A 25,391-nucleotide genomic window follows, 5' to 3' on the forward strand; every position below is an offset into this window, starting at 1 on the left:
AAATTTAAGAACACTGTGAACCTCTGGCCAATAAAAACTTTCCCACTATGTAAAATATTCTTGTAGATATTGACTCACTGATGCCTTCCTCCATGAAGTAAACAGACTTTTGCAATGAATTTTCTAGTGAAGTAGTAGGTTTTGGTGCAGCTTTTTGATTTGCTGTAGTTTGTTATGGTTTCGTGCAGCCTTTACCTACTATTTATCTTTTTTTGCCTTCAGGCTTGTGAGAATTGTTTCTGTCTATTAATAGGAGATGCTTGAAACCGACTTGACTTGTTTGTTTCCCAGCAGGAAAGCCTAAGTGCTTAGGCTTTAACTGAATCAAGACCAGCTCTCAGCAGTGGGAAACAATATATTAATCTATCGGAGCACAGACTGCAGGCTTGTGTGTCACTGGGGTTTGTGGTGGGAATTTTTTTCATGTAAACAGGTAGGTAGGAACGATTCTTCTGCTGTGTATGTTTTTAATATGTATGTTGAGAAACCTCATGACAGTTGTGTGAGTTGGGTTTTTTTTTGGTGGGATTTTTGGGCTGTTTTTTTGGGGTTTTTTTTAGTATTAGCATCATTGCATGACACCGTAAAGTACCTCATTCTCCTTTGCGTTTTCACATCTTTAAGTTGATGATATTTATTTAACAAACCATCTTCAGTGCCTGGGTTTGGTTTGGTTATGAATGAAGGTGATACCTCAAAAGTCAGAACAAGTTTCATTCTCATTTCTGTAAATAAACCCTCTTGTAGCGTTGTTCTGTCTCGTTGTGTGCCCTGCACACAATCAGAATGGACTTTTTGGCAAGTTCTGCATTCTGCCTGATGGAATTAAGTTGCATGATAGTTTATGGACACTGGGTTTTTTTGTTTCATCAGTTGTACTTGCAAGGAAGGTAAGCAAATTATTATCTCCATTTCACAAAAAAATCTTCCCCTCAGATGTTTGATTTCAAATAGATTAAAAATATGATTAGAACTCATAGGAACCAGCTTCCTCAGTCAGCCACAGCCTAATTTGGAAAACTGCATTTAACCTTACTTGCAAGAAGAGAAAATGTCCTGAATCCTTTAGAACAGTACCTTAAATATGTCTGGGGTTGTGCTTTCCTTCCTTGTTCCACTCTACTTTTTCTGGAGTTTAAAAACAAATTATGCTTCTAAAAAAAAAAAGTTAGTCCTGTTTGCCTTCAGTTTAAAAGCTTTAAATTAGGAATGGATAAAAGAAGTGAAACGTGCTCCTTTCAACCTCTTGAAGTGAACATAGGAAATTCTTCAGTCCTTCAGGTGAGTGCTGGGGGTTGTGGCTTTGCAGAGGAGCAGCAGGTGATGCTCTGGGACTACTCTGGGGCTTTTTCCTCAGAACAGGTACAGCTTTATAAGGCTGGAAGGTAAAGAGGCTCTTTCAAAGTTCTCTGTGGAAAGGGATAAAAATAAAGCTTTTTGCTACACTATTGCTAGACCATATGTTAAGCACTGTGACTAAGAACTTCTTGTTGGTAGTAAATTATGTGAATTAATGATGGTGTTTATATACGGAAGTTCATGTTCTTGTCACAATAAGTTCTTTTTGTAGGTTCACATAACAGTATAACAGGTCCTTTTTAGGTTGTGATCTAGAAGTAGCATCTGAAGGATGCAGGAAAAGGAAGTAGTCTGCTGGAATAGTTGAACACTCTTTTGGCCTTTTCTCTTTCTCTTTTACTCTCCCACACAGGACCATGAGCAGTTTATGAAGCATACTTGCTATCTTTCTGTAAGATTTTTTTTCCCCCTTGGCCATGTCTTCTAAGTTGGTGCTAGGTGTTTGGTGGTGTTTTCCTAGGAAGTCTTGTGTGCCTCTGTGCTGGTATGTGAATGCCTGCCAGAAAGCAACTAGGCTACACATGGCTGTCTTGAAGTAATTTTCACTGTCCTGAAGCAAAACAGCTTAGGAAGTGTTAAGGTGCTAGTCTTAGACTAACTGCAGAAAACAAAACAATAATTAAAGATCTTATTTTCCTATTTATGTTTGGTTTTTAGGGGAAGGGATATTTTTAGTCCTTCTTCCCAACTTTATCAAGATAAAATTGTTTTTGTGATCCTTATTTCTAGTTATTTTTTCACTTTTGACAGTTCCCAGCTTAAGACTGGAGCCCTGTTATACAAGGTAATACATATGAAGAGATGGGAACTTGGTAGGTGCCCAGGTAAGATCAGAAAAGGGGGATCTGTTCCTCAACAAAGGAGAATAGAAATATACAGAAGTGCATTAAGTCACACAGAAAGTCTCTAATAGCTTTTCTGATTTTGTTCTTCTGTTTCAAAGCTAACAGGCCTCTCTTTCACCTTTGCACATTTGTGATTATGATTTTAAAATATTGTGTGTTGTGTGGTCTGCAAACCAAGGAAGGGATTTGAAGCTGAAGATGACCTTTAGTGGTAAATTCTTTTCAATAGGTAAAAATTGGATATAAAACCAACTAAAAGTTTGTTTGGGAGCCCAAACTGAGTATATATTATCCACTGCAGGAATGTCAATGTTAACTAAGCCATATTAGAAGAAGAATTGTAACATCACTGTTTCAGTGCATGGGAACTCAGGAGCCCCTACAAAGAGTAAGCAAAGGACTTGTGCACAGCTTTGAGAAGTTAATCTCCCATCTGTTGGTGGGGGAGTGGGTAGTAGTTGTTTTCATTCTATCTGAGTCCATAACTATGTTGCCCATTATATTGGCCTTTAAGGGAAAGGAAAACCTTCAAACCTGCCCCTAAAACCAGCCAGCCTTAGCACTGCTTGGAGCCAAACCCCCAAAGGATGCATCTCCCTCCAAACTCTCCCATTTCCTTCTGCTCATGCCCATATAACACGCTCTGATTGCTGCTGCTGCCCCTCTCCTGGGGGCTGCACAGGAGGTGGGGAGGTGCCAGAGGGCTGGGGAGGTTTCTGAGCTTTCCATGTCATTGCCAGCAGGTGCTCAGCCCTGCCTAATGTTCCAGTGAGGCTGAACCAGAGGAGTCTGGGCAGGATGCTCCCCCAAGGAGGACCTGGATCTCCAGGAATAATAGGTTGCTGATGGTAGGCAGCTGGGATGAGCTAAAAGATCTGGCCTTGAGCCTGGCTCTGCAGGATGCAGAAGGAAGGAGGGGTGGAAAGCAGTGATGAGCCTATTGTTTCAAGTGAGCCAACAACTGGCTGATTGACACAAGGGCTCCTTGTTGCTCCTTTTGCTCTTAAACACAGCTGTGGAGAGTGGATGGGGATAGAGGTAACTCAAATTAGAGATGAGATTTCCAGTGTCCAGAGAGGCAGTGGGCATAAATTAAGAATAAAAAAGATAAAATTCCATCTGAATGCAAGAAAAGCTTTTGGCTGGGGGTGTGCTCAAACACTGCAACAGGCTGCCCAGTGTGGTGGTAGAGTAACTCTCTGCAAATCCTCAAAACCCAGTGGGTGGCTGTGCTGGGCAACTCTGCCTGATCCTGCCTGGGCAGAGGGGGCTGGCCTGGATGGTCTCCAGATGTCCCTTCCAACCCCACTGCTTCTGTGAGAGCTTCTTTAATATTTGGATTCATTCTTTTGCTGCTGTTGTGGAACACTTGGGGAATAATTACAAATGCCCCTGCTGGGCACTTGTCTCACAAAAACTGCTGTTGTGTAATCACGGCAGTTTTAATTGTATGGGGAAAGCATCCAAGTGCTAAGTAGTTAATTGACTAAACTCCCCAGTTTAACAACCAAAGCCAAAAAAATCCACCAGTGTCTCCCCCTTCCCTGAACTGAGAAAACACCAAAGCATCCTAAACCTTACAAGACATTTTGGTTTTAATCCCTTAAAATATTACGGTTATGAGAATTAAAGGTAGCTTTATTGTAACAAAATTGTTTATTTTCCCCTCATTCACTCCAGTTTTTCCACAAAGTGCTATCCTCAAATTATCCTGTGAAAAATGAAATAAAAAGCAGGCAGGAACATGAGGAGGAGCAGCAGAGAAAATGCTAAGTGATCCCACCAAACTCTGCAGTTTTTGCCTTCTAGCCCACGACTGGGAAGTCATGAGATGATCTGAAAGAATTTTGCTGTAGCTGTGTTTCTTTGCTGGGCTCCTTCAGCCCTCCCCCGATTGCATTTTGCACAGCCCTCAGAAAGACCTCAGTGCAGTAGTTGGCAAGGAGGGAATTACCAGGAAGGAAAATCAAGTTGTGGTGGCTCCTCTTGCAGTGTGGTGTTGCTGAGATCTGCATTTTGGAGGAGGTAATGAACGGCTGCCTTTGGGTTTCCAATTTAGAAGTCTGGAAGCTTGCAAAAAGAAGGATGTTGAGAAGTTTCCATTAAACATCCCTAGAGTGTGCATGGCATGCTTTACAGTCACTAAGCTTATTGATGCAGTGGTTTGGGTTTTCTTCTTGATACAAAACACCTGCAGTTTCTGCCTAATACTTTGTTTTTAATCCTCTGTGCTCAGACAGTGGAGAATAAGGTAAGGTGATTTTTGTTGACTAACATATAAAGGATAATGGAAGTAATTTCTATATGTTGTAGCATGCAACAATAACTGTGCTTGTTGGAAAGTAAAAGTTTTGATTCCCTTTTTTATTGCTTGTAATTCATTGAAATTCTTTGTAATAATTTCCCTGAATTATCTAGTGTATTCAAGTCGAGAAACAGTTATGTGTACTTCATTAGTATTAAAAGATTCTTTTTTAGTCAGTTTTCACTTTGGTTTTCCAATATAATACGGAATTATTTTCAAGATCAATTATTTTCAATTGTTCTGAGAATGTTCCTTTTTTATGTTAATCTTAGGAGCTAAATCCCCAGTCCTTTCTATGTCTTACCAATATCTTTGGAATGTTTTTAATGCCAGATTTTTAAGGGTGTAGCACTGTCATAATGCTGCTGTTCAGCTGTGGAGTGCACTTGTTTAGTAAGAATGAAATTTTGGAGGCACCTTAATTCTCTGGAGTTTGGAAGGGGTTGGTTGGTGTCTTGGGAGGGAAAGGAGAAGCTGAAAGTGCAAAACTCCCTGCATGAAATTTGGGTTTATACCTAAGAATACAAAGGAGCAGTGGCCCAGGGCCATTGATATGATGGGTGTCTGAAGTCAATATCAGAGCTAATAGTTTTAGAACTTCAGTTTTTTGCTGAGTTAATATGTAAATGTTTAGTACAGAAATTTGTGCTACTTTCATGACACCTGTAGGTATAATGGGCTGACTTGTAATTTATATACTGTTTTGGTGGGGAAAGCGTACAGTTGCAGATCTCCTTTTTCTTTGAGTAAGCATTTATTCTTGGAGTTTTCTGTAAATCTCAATGCTGGGCTCTTTTTCCAGGTACTGTGTTTCTAGAATGAGCCAGATTGAGCTTTCATTGGCCTGTGTGTGTTTTGCCAGAATCTGTAACCACTCATTAGCACGTTACTTACTATGATTGTGGTCCAAAGTAGCATTGCTGCTACTTTGTTAGCAGCAGCAGCCTTTCCTTTCCACTTCCTGAGGACCAAAGGTGAATTGTAGCACATGACCGAGATCAAAAAAACTCAGAAAGCCACAAACCCCCAGTTTTATAGCTGTGGAAGTTTGTGGCATTCCTCCTTTGTGCCTATCTTGGTCTCGTGTTACAAAGTCCCGCACTTCAGCTGTGGCAAGGGGAGCGGAATCCCGGCGCGTGTGGGGTCAGGTAAGCATTTCTGTGACACTGTGACCTTCCATAGCCAGCTGTGTGACTGCTGAGGCCGAGCTGTGTGACTGTGAGGCCCGTCGGTGTGCCTGTGGCTGCTGAGGCCCATCCTGTCCCCAGCTGTGTGCAGGATGGCAGCGGGGAGCGCTCTGCCCGGCCGGGCCCTCGCTGCCGGCCTGCCCCGGCCCGCCCGCCAACGTCGCTGCCCTGGCACCGCGGAGTGACCGCCCGGCTTGGCCTCAGCGCCCTCCTGGACTCTGGGCTAGGTGGGTGCAAAGTGCACTGACAAGAGTCAAACTGCTGAAATTCCTGTGAGATTTTGTGCCTTGGCTCTGTATTGTACATGGCCAGGTGAGGTTGCTGCTGTGCACGCACAAAATTTGGCCTTGACGCGTAACGGTGAGAGAGGCTGTGGCGCTTCAGACTTGTGTGGTGGTGGCCTGGGCATTGTGGTAGCATTTGTTGAACTTTGTGCATTCTTAAACATGGGAGTATAGATATTGATGAAGATTTCTATTAATTATGCTCTTGGACCATTTTCTTCTTTTTCTCTGTGCTTGTAAAAATCCTAGGATCAAACAAACTTCCCCAAACTAAGTTGCTTACTTGTAATGACCTCTTGGAATATTGTTGTGGGGTGTTCCGCTCTGCAGAACACAATTGCTTTCCCAGAATTGAGTTGGTGTTTTCAAATGGAATTTATCAGACTTTCCAAGAAAATGGCGCTGCTTTGAAGGTTTTCTACAGTCTGTAATGACCCATAGTGTATCTGGGTGGAGAAGTTTTTGTGTGTGCGTGAAAGCAAGAAATTATAGCTGTGATTTTAACTGTGCATGCCCTCCTTTAATGCTATTTTGTTGAGTCATTTGTGAGCAATACTGGAGGAGAAGAAAACAATAGTTTAAAAATCATGTTGATATGCCTTGTGTACTGTTCATTGTTATTTATCTTTGTTACATTTAGATTACTTTTAAAGTTCATCATTAATGTTAGTTTGATGGTCTAATGAAACTAAAGAAGTAACTTGATGGATTCTGAGAAGCCTGTTACAGTGTTTTTGAATGAAGGTAATGTAACTCAAACTCTTTCTTTCTTTAGGGCAAAGAAAGAAACCAGGCAGACTGTAGCAAAGCTCCCTTTATTGGCAGGAGTAAAGAGAGCCCTATCAGAGCATTGAGAAAGCCTATTCTCCTTTCTTCTCAAGCCACGGATCAAATGAGATTCAGATAAAACGAAGGAAATGTAAGCAATCAGAGAGTCTTCCAAATTTGGGGGAGGTGTGGGAAGAGGAGAAGTATACAGATTTGATCCAGAAAGCTGCTGCATGGACTTTGGAAATCAAGAGCTTTTATTTGAGCTAACAACTCAGTTTTTAATATTATAATTTCTTCAGTTGTCTGTGAAGGAGAATTTTTGCATGAGAAGGAACATATAATTTACAGACTGATAGAGAGTTTACCTGTTAGCAGGTAATTAGGGAAGAGGTTAGAAAAAGCAGTAAGAACAGAGGCTGGACAAGAACTGTAAAGGATTTCAACCTTTATGCCTCTCTGGCAGCATCTGTGGTACCAAAGAGGTATTTAAATGGGAAAGGGTTCTGTAACCTGTTCTTAAGGTGAACCTTTTCTAAAGGTTAGAGCCTAAGAAAATACATACATTTATTGGAATTGTGTTACTGTGAGTTTGGACACTCACCTTTAAACTTCTAATACTTGTAACTTGGCTTGTGTGTTACCTGAAATTGTATTCACGTGTATGGCTTGTTCTTTGGTGGCACTGCCACTGCTTTCTGTGGCTCTGATATGGTAAAACCTTTCCTTTTGTTTTTTTAGCTGCTGGGAAAATTCTCACATTTGTCAATCATGAAAAATTGACAGCATTAGATAAACTCTGAAGGAGATTTGTTTGGAATTACAATTTGATATACTTTCTCTCAAAGGCTTCTTTTGCCTTGTGTTTGAGTGCATGGCTGAAATGGGCTGTACTCAATCCAAGCTTCATAAGCTTGCTAGGTACTGGTTAGGAGACAAATTGCTGCTACATTTATTAAGGATATAATGATTTTATTTTTTTTTTTTCTCCTAAAGCGTGAATATTTGGGTAGAAGAGAACATTTTACCTAAGCAGTCTTACTACTGCCATGAAGTAGGTGCTTGGAAATCTGCTTTCCTTTGGTTTTAATTCTAGTCATGCACATAATATTTCCTCCTCTACTTCAAAAATGTAATGCAGTTTTTGTGAGAATGAGCATTTATTTTGATGACCTTGGTCTGAATTTTCATGTGCAATCCTTTCAGCAATTCATCATTGCACTGCTGATAGGATGAAAAATAGATTTTTACAATATATTCTCCTGGCATCTGTGTTGTTGATTTTTTTTGTAGTCCGTTAAAGTAAACCTTGAATGTGGTAGTGGAGAGCTTGATTGAAATTCCTGGTCAAAACTGAGCAGATGAGAGAAAAAAGGGGCTATATAAAGGGAAGTGTATGAATACAAGAAGTTTGTACTAAGAGAGATCATGTGCCTATTACGTTCAGCTTAGGCCACTTTTAAAATAAAATTATCTGGAGATGGTTTTAAAAAACTGGGTGATGACACATCATTAAAAACGTAAAATTTTCTTGTGGGAAGTGAGAGGATAACTTAGGATTGTCCTCTCTCAGCTGAACTTGAGATACTATGGATTTGCCTTAATTACAGCTGTTGCCAGCCCTCTGTGTTGTGTAAGTGCACCGATGAAGCCCCTTATTTCACTGAGACACAGAGGCTGTTTGGATTGATAACAAAACCCATCCTTGTTCCAAAGTGGAGTAGCCTTCACTGTAACTAATCTCAGCTATCAGCAGCACAGCTGTCAGTGAATAAGTATAACTCTGGTGCAGTCCATACCCTGGAGAATAAATTAGCAAAGTAGTAAGACCATATAAAGGTAAAAATGCAGTGTGAGTTTACATATACCTAGTTTAATGATTTTTCTTTTTTTCCCCCTGAATAACTGTCTTGGAAAATGGAAAATTGTTTTTAAAAGCCCCAAGACAAAAAAACCCCACTTTTTGACACTGATGCTTGTCTAACCTGTAGAACTCACTGTTCTGATATAACATTAAGAATTTGCTGCTCTTGGCCTCAAAATAATTGCTTGTAGATTTAGCAGATGTATAGAGGAAACGGGAATCATGCTTAACAGAATCTTTGGAGTTACCTCCCCCCCCCCCCTTTTTTTTTTCCCTCTTGCCTATCCACTAGTGCCTTGTAGATATTATATAATGATGGAAAACAGTTCCAGGAACTGGTTTGAGCCTGGCTTTATGGATCAACATTACAACATTTTTAATGTATTTTGTGACTTTATGCCATATTGCAGGAAGTGCATTTATATGTATTCTGAATTGGATTAAGTTGGACACTCTTTTGGGATCTTCTAAAGGCAGCCATAAAAGAACTTCCAAAACAGTGTGAAGCAGGTTGAAGAAAGAAAGAAAGGATTCTTCTCAGAAGCATTTATAATGTTAAGATGGTAGTTCTCCTTACATAGAGAGATGTAGATTTGCCTTTAATATTACACCTAATGTTTTCAGGTCCTGAAATTGCTTCCTAAGATAACAAAGCATCGTGTACAGTTTAGTTGGAAAGTATCATGTTAAGAAAAAGAATCTCTTATGACTCTTAAGAAGCGTGGGCAAGTTATTTATTTTTATCCAGACTTCTGGAAGGGCTTAGAGTGGTGACAAATCTTGCTAGAAGAGTCCAAAAATAATACTTCCTACTGATGTAGAACACTTCAGGCCAGAGATGCTATAAAAGGTAAGCAATGTTTTGCTTATAATACAGTTTAGGGAGAGAAACAAAGTGATGAAGTCTTAAAATCATGTAGGAATTCTGTAGAATTGATGGGGGAAAAAATTCACACTGCTGTAATATTGGAAGCTTCATTGCCTAGATACAAGTTATCTGCAGGAAGTGGGAATCAGCACTCTTTCCTCTGAAGTGTCATTAGCAGTGCAAGATCCTGTAAGCTCTAATCTTAGGATGTAAACCCCTTACTCCATCAGTGAGTGTCCTCTGCATACTTTTAAATCTGGCATTTGCTCCATTTGTAAATTATTCTTTCCATTCTACATATCTAAACTGGGCCTGTGTGAATCTTTATAACAAGCAGATAATTCTTTATGAGCATAAATTTTCCAAGGAATCTGAGTATTCTCATTTAGTTTCTAGAGTAACACCTGGAGGCTTTCAGGTTTGAATTTTGAAAAATAAAAGTGCATGTTTAAAGGTTAGATTGCCATTAATACATTACACAGAATTGCTTTATTAAGTATTTATTTGGTAGAAGTGAACATGATTTCATTAATATTAACTAAAGAAGCCCTCAGGCGATAAGCACGCAAAAAGAATTTTCAGCTAAAACTATCAACTTTGTATTCCAAATCTGAAGGCACATCTCTTTAAGGCCTTATGGATGGTGTGGGATGCACCACTTTTAATGTGTTTCTGAAGCAGCAGCAGTACTGTACAATTTTATCAGAAGTTTCTTTAAAAGGTTGCTGTTGCTTGTGTTACACTTTTTTGGCTGTGTAACAGTGATAAACACTTGGTTCTGGGTAATAATGTGAAGTTCAGTCAGAAAAATTTATAAGTTACTTTTACAACCTCCACACTAGGAATGTTGTAGGAGGATAACATCCTCATTGATTTTTGTTAATTCTCTTAATCCAATACAAGAGAAACCTTCAAAGGGAGCTGGGGTTTTTTGGTCCTTAGTAGTGTCCTGTCTGACCCAGGGCTGTAGAGGTGCCTTGTTCTCAAGATGTAAGTGATATCTGTTGATCTGAAACCTCCAGAACTGCACTTGGTGTAAACCTGCAGGCAGCAAATAAAACATTTAAGGTTGGCAAGACAAAGTAATACCATGGTTTGTTACCTGGCAAAGTAACCACAATGAAGAGGTAGAAACTAGGAGAAACTGTGAGAGAAATGAGGAAATTGCGTGCAGGTTCCAGGTAAAACTCTTTTAATTACACTTTACAGTTGGAATAAGGAACACTCATACACCAGCAGGCATTTGTGTCTTACATGCACTTGGCCTCCAGTAGCACATTCCTAAAGTCTGTGTTCTACAGGAGGAAGCAACATGCTCCTTCCTTTCTTACATTGCTGGGGAACATGTTTTGTGAATCTAAATTTTCAGCTAGGGAAAGCACTGCTTTCTCCATGAACACCTCAATAAAGGTAAGAAATGCTTTAGATAGCAGTGAATGTGAAGTTGGGATTATGAATACTATGCCAAGTCTGGGTAAAGGGTCTGTGACTTTCTCCTGAAAACTCAACTTCAGTAATACTTTTTTACTAGAGCTGTAGAAACTGAAATTTCTAGTATAACTAAAAATTCTAGCACAAGTGGTTTAGAGGGTTTTAAATTTTTTTAATGTATTTTTTTCCTTCTTCCAGATTCTGTGTGCAAATGTGGTTTGGTGGTTGCTTTTTTTTTTTTCCCATCTAATATAAAAATCTTAACAAAAGTCCCACTTTTTTCCCAAACACTAAGGTGTTGGTCATAGATAATACAATCTCACAGTGTAGTGTACAGTGTAGGCATTGAAATCACTCAAGTTAAACCTGCTATCACTTCATTAAATAAGTAGGTGATGTTTTTCCCCTCACATTCTGATAAATAATAAAATATAGGCAAATGAAAAGAGAGTTACTGTTCTCTCTATTCTTTTTTTCTTTTCCTTCCTGATTAAGAAGCAGTGGATTTGGACACAGCTGAAGACATCATCTAGAATGGTGGGAAATTTCACTCAGGATTAGTGAGAGGTTGAATTCTGTGCATGAATAAATGTCTTCCATGCAGTTCAGTGTTCAGTAAAATATTCTGATGATGTCACATGCTGTGTTAATTTCTAGAGTTTGATTAGTATTTGGGGCAATATTTCTTTCTTAACTGCGTTCATAGTACGCTGTGTTCACTGGGATAAAATGGAAGAGCGGGAGATGTTTTATGAGAGTGAGTTAATTTCCATGAAAGACAGGTTAGATAGTTTTTTTTGCCTTTTGGATATAGGCTTAGAAAATTTAGTTAGAGTGGAACAAACTTCATGTGGAACTGAGAGACTGTGGTTTTGAGTTTTCTGGTATGGTCATGTCTGTTTGCACAGCACTTCATTTCAGTGTTGAGTTCAAAAAGTGCCAAGCCATACTTGAAGTTGCATTCTCTTTCATTTACCAGGTTCCTCTAAACTCTGCTGTGTTCAGAATTTCCTGGGAGGACTATTTTTTTAAAGATGAGCTGCATTTTAAAATTAATTAAGTTGTATTTTGTAGGTATTCTTGAGAAGGCAGTTTTGCAGTAATTATTTATAATAAGCTTCTTGAAGTGCTTTGGGTTTTTTTCTTTTTATTTGCTGGTCTCTGACACCTTTGCCTTCACATACTTTCTTCTAATTGTAGAAAATGAGATACTACCCCTCTTATTTTTTTTCCTCTGCTGAGATTTGAAGACTGGATTCATTAGGAGACAGCACAGATGCACTCTGTCAGGAATTGGCAATGCAGAAATATTCTTCATGCAGTTGGCAGACAACAGTGTAGATAGGTAGACTCTGATTTGAGGAATATCTTCTGCTGTTCTGACAGACTTGAAATTTTGTTGATTTGAAGCTGAGGATATCTTTGATTAACAGAAAGTAAAAGAATAACACTGATCTGATCAATAGGTCTTGGTTCAAGAACAATGAAAAGGTTGACAAAAATACTGCAGTAAATTTTTGATCTCTACTTGGTGATTTCAGAAATGAAGAGACTTTGTTGTCTTAAGTTCCTATAAGCAAGTTGTTGCTGATTATTCATACAGCAGGTTTTTCTTGAAGGCACACTTTGGGAGGAAAAGGGGGCTAGACTAGGTCACTAGAGGATGAGCCATCATTTTCTAGGACTGCATGCCTGGTCAGAATAATTGGGACATGCACTTTGCCTTTGCCCTCGTTGGTCCTTGCTGGGGTTTGTTGTTGCCCAGTCAAGCAGGCAGAAGTGGGAATCATAGTGAGCAGTTGGGCTTTTGGGTGTCTGTGATTTGACACTTGTATCATGTGAACCAAAGACTTGTGGTGTGCTGTGCAGCAAAAGTAAAGCATTAGACCTGCTGTAAAACAGGAGTTGGAGGAAATCTGGATTGATGGAAATAGCTTTCCATGAAAACAGAGTACTTCAAATGCAAATATAAGCTGTTTTTTCCTAGTTCTCTCTTCAAAGCACATGTAAAACCATTTTGAAAGATGAAACTACCTTCAATTCCAAATATGATTTTCATGGTGTTTCTGGGAATATTTTATCTGAGTATATTTCTTTTGCAGAAGATAAAATGTTTCCTTTGTAAACAGAGCCACAAGTTAAAAAAAATCAAAAATTCATAGTGTTCAGCCACTTTCCCCACATAGGACTGTCATATGTATCTCAATCATGGACTTCCCCTAAACAGCAGAGGAAGAGATTAAAGTATACTTTGTTCTGTGATCATCTGATTATCTTTTGATCTTTCCTGTTCTTTATCTGCTTCTACTAAAAGCCTGGTATAGAAATACAGATCACAGCTGGGGGTTAACTTCACAGATGAAATGTAACAGCTTTGTCTAGGGGTGCATGAGAGAAAAGAGGAAATGTACAGGAACCTGAATTGGAAGTGCAGAAGAATACTCATCCTGAGCTTGGACAGCATTTCTCTTATCTGTTGTCTTGTGACCCAGACTTTCAAAGCTTAAGAGATCTTTTGATTTCTAAAAGATGCTTTTGATTTCTTGCACTTCAGATGACTTTATACTGTATTTTGGTAGCCCAGTGAGATTAGGAAGTAATTACTGAGAGCTGCAGATAGCAAGTGTAAGTCAAAATACAAACACTTTATTTTTACTGCTGCCTCAGGCTGAATCTTAAAGCTGTTTTGCCAACCCATGTGTCATCATTCAAAGGAATGCTGTAAACTTCCAAAAAAGCAAGAGCTGAACATAGTGTCACATAAAAATCAGCTTTCCTTAATTGCACTGACTTACCTTTTCTGCTGTCTTTTTAATAGATAAAATTTAAGCCCTTTAAAAGTTGTGGTTTTTTCTTTTCTCTCATCCAGTGAAATATGTATTTGACTAAATGTTAATTGTATTCAGCATATTATTGGATGGTTACTAAAAGTGTCAGTCCCCTGGCTTCTTGGGCATTCTGAACTATGTAAATACTATGTTAGTACTTATAAATATTACTAATCTAAACTCTTAGAGCTGATGTAATTACTTTCCGAATCTGTCCTTTATTTAGAATCAGAAGTTTTTTACACTGAGCAGGAGGGAGTGTATGTTAGAGCTCTTTTCATGACTGCCTGGTCCAGCAGACTTGCTAAATTGAGATCCCTTGGATGGGGATGCTGTTTTGTTTAATCCCCTGAGACACTTCACAAGGCTGTGTAGACTTGTTTTTGAAAGAAGTGCAGCCAAGGAAATAAGTAAGTTGAAAGAATAAAACAATGTAGAACATAACTTACCTTTTATTTTCAGCTCTTCAGTCATCTTGCAAACTAGAACATGGGAAATACACAATGTTTTTGATTAAAGTGACACATGGTTGTTCTTTTGCAAGAATATCATGATAGCATCTTTTGATTATGCTTCTGATTTTCTAGGTCAGGTAGGAAAAGAAGGAATAGCCTGTACCTTCCAAACCAAGAATAGTTTTCCTATTTGTTCAATAATTTCTACAAGCTAGAGCCTGTGGAGATTGTGGTGAAATATGGTTTAATTGCTTGAGATCATAGCAGTTCAAGTATCAGAACAGGCCTTTTTGCTGCCTGAGAATATCACATCATAATTGCTGCCATAAAAACTCCTGACAGGGGGGTGTTAAGTGCTGGGAGAGGTTGCTGGGAGAGGTTGCAGTTTCTTCACCCAGGGAGTTCTGAAAACTCAGCAGTGGACCTGACTTGACTTTGAAGATGGTCTCCCCTGAGCAGGAGGCTGGGCTGGATGACCTCCAGAGATGCCTTCCAAGCTCAGCACTGGGAAACTGCACTGATGAGTGGCTCTGGAGAGCTTGCAAGTGGCAGAAGCTTCCTGTGTGGAGAATGCTCAATGCACATCTTCTCTGTGTTTTCAAATGTTTGGCCTACTTGCTTATATCTGATTTTTCCTGTTGGTCTTCATCTGTTCTATTATATGTGTGATCTCCAGGTCTTCTTCACAGCAAGGAAGGTGCATGCAATTATGAAATCACAGGGCAAAGTTTAAAGTAATTAAAATAGCCTATTTGTTTTAGCACAGAAAAAAAAAAGTTTTAAATATCAATGGTGCTTTCATTTCTGTACAGGAATTAGACTTAGCATTTTAGTGTGAATATAAAAGAAGGTGAGGAGTTGTCTCATATTTCTCACTGTATAAAGTTGTATCAGTGTGGGTCACTTAGCAACCCTTTCTTACCCTCCTCAGAATATTCTTTCAGAGCATGTCCTGGAAATACCTGAACCTCTGGTTAGTTGGTCCTATATAGATATGCTCTGGAGAAATAGTAAATAGCACTTCCAGCATGAAAAATGCATGGAGGTAAAAATAAATAAATCAGTAGTTCCCCTGTGCAAACAGCAGGAGTGGACAGGCCAAGACCTCTGCCCTCGCACAAAACAAATTTGAGGGATGATTGTCTGCTTTCAAACCTGCCACTCCAGTGCTGCCCAGTCATGGCCTGAGTCTTTCTTTGGAGTGATTCATGCCATTTGCATTTTGTTTATCTGTTGTTCAGTGCCCCTGCCCAGACTCAGCAGTGGGGTTTGCCAGAAGGCCAGGCTGAGGTGTGGTGGATGTTGTGAGAATGATACTCTGCAACTGGACCCCTTCATGCTTGAGAACTCCAGAGTAAAGACTTCCATGGCAGCCTTATTTTAATATTTTTGACAGGTGTGCCCTGAGTAAACTGATTATATGTTGTCACCAATATACTGCTTTCAGCTTGCATTACTGTTCTAACAAGACATCAGAGTATGCCAATATATGTTGCATATTTTAGTAGCACTTGGAAACAGAACCAACTCAGAAGACTTGTCTAAAAATGATGAAAGAAAGATGGACATTCTTTTCAGTATGTTCTAGGAATTTATTAGAAGCTATAAAATGCTGAAATATAGGACAGGGAAAAGGTTCAGATTGTTTTAATAATTTAATTTTAAGATAGAGGTTTCTGTGTGCTAACTTGAAGCAATAATTCTTGATGATAGAAAGCAAGTGAGCTGGAAAGACTGAAGATCTGGAAATCCCGTCCTGGTACCTGGTTGTGTGTCTCTCTGAGGATATCCTGTGGAGTGTGGAAAAAAATTCTGTGAAGAGCAGTGAAAATGATGAAGTTTGTTTTCCTACTAATCTGTGCTCTACATCCTTTTTTTTACCCCTACTCCCCCCTCCTCAAAAAAACCCCAAGCAAAACCCAACCCCAAAAAAAAGCAATACAACAACAAAACCCGTAAATCTCTAGCCCAGCCCTGCTGTTATGGTACAGGAGGAGACTGAGGCCATGAAGCTTGGTGGGAAGGGAGGGAGCAGGTGTTCCTGGCTGGTTTGTGTATCTGTGCACTGACTGACTGATAGACCATGGGGGTGCACTTCTATGGCCTCTTCCTCACTGGGACACTGCGTTAAGTTTCTCTTTCTGTTCCCCTCATAGCTGTTCATTTTCATGGCAACACTGTCCACTTGGTTCCAATGTGGTTTTAGGAGGCTCAGAGGAGAGACAGCACAATCACAATCCCTTATCTCATTAAAAGCTAGACTGAAAAATTATACCCCAGGCTACCCAAAAAAATGACCTAGTTAGGATGAGATGCTGAAGTTTGTGTGCTTTCACACGTTTTAGATACAAAAATTTTTTGAAGAGGAAAGGTTACTTTTCTTCTCTGATCTTAAGCTCCTTGTCCCAGTTTAGGTTTCTCTTTCTGAGCTTAATTTAGATATTGTGCATGCAGTGCTGTTCTGTTTGAGGAACTCCTGTTCTCAGTGCAATTTGTAATTTGATTAAAAGCTTTGCTGTCCTGTAGTAATAACCAAATTAAACAGTGTCATGCATTATTCTCTTCCAAGGTACTGTAATGAAAACATTTATTTCTAATAGCTTTTTGCTCTTTTTGAATTCTGAAGCTGTGGCAAAAGCTTATTTGCTTCATATTGTCAATATACTGAAACTGTCTTCATGCAGAGTCTTCTAGATTCCAAATCCCATGGTACCTAGTACAATCAAATTTTTAGGAGTGTTTTAGATTTTTATAAGAAGTAATCTTTTTTCTGTTTTCGTTAGGATGCAAATTTATTTTGAATTTTTATAGAAGCTTTATTGTATTTCAGTGTCACAAACTGGCTTTATTCCCTAAGAACAAATCATAAAGGTATCTGCTAATACAGAGCACAAGTGCAGATTTTTGCTCTTCGTGCAATGAGAACAACACTCATGCTTGAATAAGGAAAGAGCAAAATGCCTTTTGTTTGGAAATTCCTGTGCTTCCTAATTCTCGGAACAACTTCGTGGGTAAACTCACTTTTGCTTCCAGTTTCTAGGTTTCTGTACTGATATTAGTGTTAGTTAAGCACCAACAAATTGTTCTGACCTTCACTGCAGTATTTACAGCTTGAAGTATCAGCTGGGGCTCAGCCTCAGCTTCTTGAATTCCTCTTGTATTGAACAAGAGTAGTGACCAGACTGGAGCAAGCAGTGTCCAGTGTCACCCATCTGATGGCCACAACCATGTCCATTCAAGTGTGAATATTGGCATATGCTGGCTGCAGGAGAGGTGGCTGAAAGCAGCAGTGGACAGAACCAACCTTGGTGCCTGGGCCTCTTTTTTTATGTGCTTATCTGTCCTGAAAAGTGTTTGTCCAAGGTTTAACAGCTTTAAAAGACATCTAAAAGTCATATACTTTTATTGTGATGATTTTTAGCCACAGATAAGAAACTGGAGTGTAAGAACTAGCTGATGATTAATTGGGCATTAAGAATAGCTTGCTGAACAAGAACCAGAGTCTTCGGCTGGATGGCACCTTGCCATGCCTTTAAGAATCAGAGGCCCTCACCAGATCTGGCCCATCTTGGATGTCCTGGCTAGGCTCCTCTCCCTGCTCTCTGGAAGGATGTTAACTTCACTGCCATAAGTGCAGAGTACCTACTGAGGTGTGACTTCAGATTGCTTCTTGTTGGCAGCTTGAAACATGATTGTGGGGGAATAATCCAAGTGCTGCTGTTAAAGGTTCCTGCAAAGGAAGAGAAGCCATTGCAGCTGACACCCTGTAGTGGCATGGAAGACAAAACAGAATGCTGTTTCCAAAAGGGTGGCAGCTGAAATGTTTGTGTTTTCTGTGCTTGTGTTCACTGTTCCCACATGCAGGTGTAGGAGCATGTAACTAATATGCATGAAGGCAAAGCTCTGTGCATACAGATAGACAGACCTCACTTCTCCCCATCCCCTTGTTAAATACAGTTTGTTCATTGTAATAAGGTTGTGGTGGTCTTGCAGGCTCAATGCTCTGTTTTATTTTATGATAGTACTTCATGAATGGCTTCCCAGTTTTGCTGCACAAGAAAATGCTGGCATTCAGATTATTGTGGAAGAGAATTCCTCACTAGCCTGGCTACTCTATTGCTGAGCTTGTTTAGCTTTTCTGGTCTGACATACCTCTTCATAAAATAAATACAAAACCCAAGGCAGACAAATCTGTTAAGCATGTCCCATAGTATGTTTTATTTGTCAGTGTGCTTTCTGCTTCTTTTCTGTGACAAGATATCCAAGATGTCAGTTCCAAAAGTGGAGTCCTGTGGCACCCTGTGCACTTTATTCTGGTGTGAAATCTCTCTTGACAGCTGACAGTCCAGCCTGGAGCAGTTTTGGATCTCAGTGAAACTCTCACCTGCTGCTCATTTGGCATTCAGTGCTGTCTGTGTTAAGTCTTGAATATTCCCCTGTCATCCCTGCCTGCCTCCTTGTGACTAATTATTCCATTTCCTTGAAGAAATCATGCTTTTGGAAGACTTCACATCTCCAATCATCTTTAGCTTCTTTTTGTTCAGAAGAAACTTAAGGGGGAAGCAGACATTCAGTAGTTGTGGACTGTGACTTGGAAGTTTGGGAACTTTGTGCTCTCTTGACAATTCTCCTTTCAGCATCTCTTTTAGTGCCTCTTTTTCTGTATTTCTTTTGTGGGTTAGAAGCAGGTCATGCCTTGTTTCTTCTGTCATTTTAAGGAAAGTAATGTTCCCTGTGTTGTTCTACAAATCAACATGCTTGAAGTTGGCCTTTGACTTCAAGAATTGCCAGAATAGTGGAGGTCTTGAATATGATTTTAAAAAATACACAGCTGCAGAGGGGAAAGAGGTATTAGTGTCTATAAATCAAGGAACTGAAACATTTACAGATTCCTACACTGCAAGTGCCAAATGAAGCTTTTCCAATCACACATAGGAAGCAAGTCCCTAGGTAGCTAAGTTTCAGCAGTCTGAACACTTAAGGAGTTGCACTATTTTCCATTTCTTGCTAATCTTTTCTCTTACAACCACAGAAAAGTGTCAGGTCCTAAGCTCTGCATTTCCCCATGTCCAGCCACTGATGTACAGCAGCAGCACTCATGCCTTGGGCAGTCTTTGAATCTAGACTACCTTTGTGAGCTGCTGTCCTTTCTCATTCATGGCACTTCTGCGAACCTCCTTGTCTGAATCATGTTCTCAACATCAATCTCATTTCTTTTGTGCTGGTTACAATCTTGAGTTGCCTCTTCAGTGTCATTATTACCTGCTGGGTTTTTATGCTTGCTGGTGAAACTCTAGCTAAGGTCTGAAATAATCTGAATTTCCTCATTAATGAGAAGTGTGACTCACTTTCAGTTCAGCACCGACTTTTTGGTTCTTTCACATACTGTTCTGTCAAGACACAGGTCTCTGCAGTCTTTGAAGAGCAGACAAGGAATAGACTAACATTAATTCAAATTATGGATCAGAATTTATAGTAGCTTTTCAGTTCGTAGAACCTGTTGGGTTTTTTCTTTCTTTTTTTATTTCTTCTTTTTTTTTTATTTGTTGTGTGTTTGTATTGTTTTGTTGGTTTAGAATAAGACACAATCACTGGGTCTGTGTGCCAAGTTATGAGAATGGGTTCCTTGGGCTGTCTCTGAGTTTAATGGAGATTATAGAGGATTTCCCCTGGGCAAGGGGGCAGTGAAAGGGGCATTTCACATTTTTACAACACCAGCTGAGCAAGGGTAGAGGTGCTGAGAGAATTCGTCACTCAACACCTCTCTCCTTGCTCAGCTGGTGTTGTAAAAACGTGAAATGGTCTCAGCATTGAGTCACAATGATTTTGTCTTTTGTTTCTGTAAATAATGGCATCAGAAATCAAAGAAAATTCTGTACCCATTTAGTTTGCATGGAGAACACTTCTGTACTTCTTTTCTGTACCAAAATTCCAGATGCAGAAATTACCTACAAGTAAATACGTTTCATTACAAATGTGTGGTTTTGGGCTTAGCGAGGGAAGGTAAGATACCACAAAAACTGTGTACAAGAGGGTTTGTGTATTTGGAATGTGAGGCATTTGACTCCCTTTGTGGCATTTGTGGACATACTTTGAGAAGTGAACTGAGCCTCATTTCTTCATTCTGCTTCCTTAAACTGTGCTTTCTCCTGGATATGCTGAGCCTTTCTAAGAGCACTTACACTTGCTTGACTGCGAGATAAGCTAGGAAATTATTGAAAACACATTTTAAAACTTAAAATATATAGGGATATCATTCCTCTGTTGCTCTGATGATGCTTTGCATGCTGACCTAGAAGATGAATTGTCCAAGATAATAGGTACTGTAATTTACTCTTGAGCTGGATTCATTATTTTCTCAGCTACCTGTCAGTTGTGCTTAGCCCTGGCAAATTAATCAAATGGCCATGTTACATAGGCCCTTCTCTGCTGTCAGTTAGACTTTGCTCAGCTGCTCTCTTCAGGTCAGGATGTGCCATGAAAAGATTGGAGAGGATCTAATATGTAAAGCCCTTTTGTGGTGTTGTGAAGCAGACTTAAAGCAGCATGTCTGACACTATCCTATTGCAAAGGGATAGACAGGAAAAGTGGGCAGGGGAGCTGGGCAGGCTCTGGTACCCTGTGTAGGACACTGGTGGTTGTGTGCCTTTGCAGTAGCATTTGAGCAGGATCACGTGCAGTAAGTACTGTACCAGAACACCTTCCTCACCACACCTCTTGCTGCCCCTAATGGTTGGACTTCAACATTAAGCAATACTTTTCAGAGCGAGAGAGAGGAAGATATGAAAGAATCCCTTATGTATTCCCAGAGTGATGGCCATAATTAACACTTCATTTTCAGGAGCAGGTTTTAATTCTTTGCTTTCTAGAGCCTTTGACTACATAGACTGTTTTACAGATTTGCTATGCTAAATATACTCAGGCAGTAATGTGTGTATAATGTATGTTCATGTGATGTGTAGACACAGATCTGTTCTGGTTGCTTTCTGATTTCATGCAATCTCTCAGATGCTCTGTTTGTTTTATTTAAATGGTGAAAGAGGTCCTCATTTCTCAGTTTTTGTCACTTTTGATTTACAGAAACTATCTTAAAGCATGGACCCCAGTAAGAAGTCAGAACCCCCTTTATCTGTAGAAATGGTGCAGCAGAGGGCCAATCCTGACCGCAGTCCATCAGCATCCATCTATGTTCCAGAGCAAGGTGGCTACAAGGAGAAATTTGTGAATGCCGTGGAAGATAAGTACAAATGTGAAAAATGTCACCTCATCTTATGCAATCCTAAACAGACTGAGTGTGGACACAGGTTCTGTGAAACCTGCATGAATGCCTTGCTGAGGTACGTTCTTTGTTCTGGTAGAGCATGTTGATACCTTTAGATGTTGTGAACTACTGACATTACTCTGAACACCATTGTAGCTTTAGGAGTATGTTGAGCCTTGCACTGTTTCTTGCTTGAGTATTTGTTATCTGTGTGCTGGTGCAAACATTTTTGCTCTACTCTGGGTCAGGATAAGATAACTGGGTTTTCCATTGGTATTGTTGGAGTAGTTGTTAAGGTGGTGTAATCCTGTGTAGAAATGTGTTAGGTAAGAATTTAATTCCCTGTGGAGCCCAAGTGGAGTAACTGTTTCACAGGACTTCTAACTTGGGTAATCTGGTGTCAAATACACACAGTAAATTGTCTGTGTGAGGAAGTGAGCTTGCACACATTCCTTGGGGTGGGCTACCTAACCTGGCTGTGGACCCAGCCTCAGAATGGGTGATGGGACCCTTGGATAAATGTACCTGCTTGTGGAGCAGTTTCCCTGTAGCCCTTGCAGCTGTTTTTTATGGGACTTGCATGTCCTGTGGATTGCAGGAGGGTCAGAAAGGCTGGCATCTATTAGTGAGGTGTTTGGGCCAGACTGCAAAGAGGTGAGTGAATGATAGAGATGTAAAATGAATGCTGAGAGGTGCAATCTTTCCCAGTGTAGATAAGAATAAAAGTGCAGTCATTCAGGGAGTATCTAGGTTTTCAGTGCCTGTGCAACAGTAGATTTCTTTGCCTCTCAACTTTGGTGCATTACTGCTGGTTGTATTCAGTAATGTGATTTCAAAACTTTGTGTAATGTTTGTAGACCATTCAGCACACTTCAGTCTCCTGAGGTACATAAGCACCAAATGTGTTCATTTACTACTAGAAAAGCAGAAATACAGAAGATACCTGGCTTGATGAATGTTGCCTACTGGCATACTATCAGAGAGAGCTTTGGAAGCCTTGGTGATCTGTTCCCTTTTTGTGACCATTCTGACTCTAGATGCTGGTTTATATGTCACTTGGAAATACTGTAATCTGATATCTAATATTTAGATATCTAAGTTAAGGCTACATGCAGCATGGCAAAAGAGTATGAAAGTTATTACAATACTCAGTCTCCTGATAAAGAGTAATCTCTGTACTGGGCAAACACGAGGGTGCATAGCTCACTAATGCACTCCTGCAGGTTTTGTGCCTACAGCATTTCAAATGTAAAACAACAACAAAATCCTCACCAACTTTTCTTTTGATATACAGTGTGAAGTGAGATGTTGTATTTAAGAAATGCAGTTATTTCTTATTCAGTATGTGTTTTTGGAATACTCTTACAAGGTTAATAACAGTGACTGCAAAAAACCAAACACCTGCCATGCTTGGACGTGAGCAGGTTGGCAGAGCAGATCCTTGACAATCTAAGCAGTAACAATTCTGGCATTGCTAGAGTCTGGGCAATTTTCCTTCCCTGCTGTGAGACATGCACATGTGCTTATTACAGTGTAGCTAGAATATGTGTAATTTTATCTTCCTGACTTTCCAACCAGTCTGTTACTGAAAAGGACACGTGCCTTTAAGGCCATTGAGTTATTTCACTTTAAGTGCTTGTTATAAACAAATCCTTCATTAAAATAAAATTTACATCCCCCCTTTATTTTTCTTTAATAAAAAGTATGCCATAACATTGAGAGTAAAATGGGTTTATGTTGGTCCTGTATTTGGCACAACATTTTTTCATTCAGTGTTGATACACTGCTGCATACACAAACACAGTAATTGTATGCTAGCAACTTCTGTTCCAGGGTTGTTTGAGGACAAGGAATTGGGAGTTAGTGGAAATAAAGCAGTAAAGATGTCTGCTCAGTATGCAAGAGTAGTTTGAAAAAGCAAGTAGGATGCTTGAGTGAATTCAGTAAGAGCAAGGAAAGCATGACATTGTATTAAACACTATATGCCCTGATGTAGTTTAGATTACTTTTTTTTTCCCTGACTTATGAAAGGCATTGCAGGTATTGAAGCTTCAAGGTACTTCAGATGCCCAGAAATATGATGAGACACAAAATGGTTGGTTTGAAGAGCAGAAACCAGTGAGATGATTTGAAATAACCATACAGAATATATAACATAATTGAACTTTTTCAGCCTTTTACATTGATTTGCACTGCTGCTAGCAGCCACAGCCTGTCAGTGAGTTGCTTCATGGAAGAATTCACGCAGCTTTTACCTGGTGCTTTTCGTCTTGGTGCTTTACAAGGGAGATAATTTTGACTGTTCCCATTTAATGTGGGGAAAAGGAGCTAAAAAGGAACAGAATCACTAGGCTGGAAGAGGCCTTCAAGATCATTGAGTCCAGCCCAGCCCTAACACTTCAGCTAAACCATGGCACTGAGTGACACATCCGGTCTTTTCTTAAACACATCCAAGGATGGCGACTCCACCTCGAAGGAAGCAGCCGGCTCTGGTGGAAGGTGTTCCTCTCCATGGCAGGGGAGTGGAGCCAGATGAGCTTTGCTCTCTTTCAACCCAATCCATTCTATGATCCTAAGGGGTTTACACTGCAACACTTGGCAGGTCAGAGCCAGAAACAGCTGTAGAAACTCAGGTTTTCTGCACTCCAGTTTCTCGTCACAGCCTGCCCTGCTCCTGATTCTTCCTGTTGTCCAAAAGGTCACAAGTTTAATAATTAGTTTACTAAGACAGCTACAAGGCAGTATTTCAGATAGAGGAGGCAGCAAGCATCTGTAACAGTTGCTAAAACCAGAACAGACTTGAAGGACATGGACATAAATACTTTTTTACCCTAAAAGGATGCATAACTGACTGTCAGAAAAAGTAAATTTTCATTAGGTATTGTTTGAAAAACAATAATTAAAGAGACAATAGGCCTTTTTTCACAGATTGAGAAATGACAACAATTTAGGATCAGGTACAGACTGAAAAAAAGGAATTAATTTTGCCAACTTGAAAACCACTTTGCAGTTGTCTGGAGACATTGTGGTGATTTTACTTCTTTGGGAATGCCAGATACTTTCCACTGAAAACTCAAATGTTCGAGTTTATTGAAATAATGTTGTATTTTCTCCTTATAAAGAACTATATCCACTTTTAATGGTTTTAGAATATGTTGAATAATCAAAATGAAGTGCCTCATAAACGGAAATTTTTGTACTAGAAAAATTCAGATGAGCTAAAATAGTGTTTTTCTTTTCTCTTCAGATCTTCTAGTCCAAAATGTACAGCGTGTCAAGAAAGCATAGTAAAAGATAAGGTATTGTTAAAATAATTTTTTATTCAAGAGTATTGAACTGTGTGGCATCCACAAGTTGTGTTACTGTTATGTGGTAATTATTTCATAAACCTAATAAGCTGCCTAGAAAGGTAGGTTTGTCATAAAACCTAAGGCATGCATTTTATGGAGGTAGGTGTCTCATTTTTCCTGTCAACCTCATGGTAGAAAACACATCAGCTTCATCCCAAAAAGTCCAGACAGGTGTCACATCTTGTATTCATAGCTGGGAGCTGCAGCAACACATTGCACTTGTCCTCCCATCAATCAAGAGGATGATAAGAAATATTCCTTCTCCTGTAGATGCAGGGATGAGACAGGTCTAGGTGAACACTGATTTGGCTCTAGACCTGTGGCTGCTGTTTCACTCCTCTCTTTTTATAGTGTGGTGTTCAGTGAATCCCACTGGAATTAGGACAGTGGGGAGTTACAGTAATGGTAATGGATCAGATTCTATTTTATAGATGTAAGTTATTTCAGTGATACCCTCTACACGGTTTTTCACATCAAAACTTTTTGCTGCCTTTGAAACATTGAAGGTAGAAAAATTTCTTGGCTTAGTACATGGTTTATGTGGTTGAACATTATTGCTAAAGTGTTCAGTAAATTATTGTGCTAG

General features: G+C 39.6%; 1 protein-coding gene across 6 annotated transcripts in view; it reads left to right on the top strand.

Annotated features, from left to right (window-relative positions):
* Positions 1-25,391, top strand: part of TRAF3 (TNF receptor associated factor 3) — a 69,882-nt gene that overhangs the window by 14,246 nt on the left and 30,245 nt on the right. For 4 of the 6 annotated variants that reach the window (XR_008483775.1, XM_054286929.1, XM_054286933.1 and 1 more), the window contains exons 4-8: positions 292-4,455; positions 5,692-5,923; positions 6,756-6,899; positions 21,275-21,531; positions 24,703-24,754. Coding sequence is in view for 5 of the 6 variants with exons in the window: in XM_054286929.1 (XP_054142904.1) it covers positions 21,290-21,531; positions 24,703-24,754 (294 nt within the window). In the remaining variant the exon portion in view is untranslated. The remainder of the gene's footprint in view (positions 1-291; positions 4,456-5,691; positions 5,924-6,755; positions 6,900-21,274; positions 21,532-24,702; positions 24,755-25,391) is intronic. The other 2 variants (XM_054286930.1, XM_054286932.1) reach the window with 2 other exon arrangements.

The sequence above is a fragment of the Melozone crissalis genome, unplaced genomic scaffold, assembly GCF_028551555.1.
Source record: "Melozone crissalis strain CALT ecotype California unplaced genomic scaffold, PUWL_Pcris_2 ptg000056l_1, whole genome shotgun sequence".
Lineage (NCBI taxonomy): Eukaryota > Metazoa > Chordata > Aves > Passeriformes > Passerellidae > Melozone > Melozone crissalis.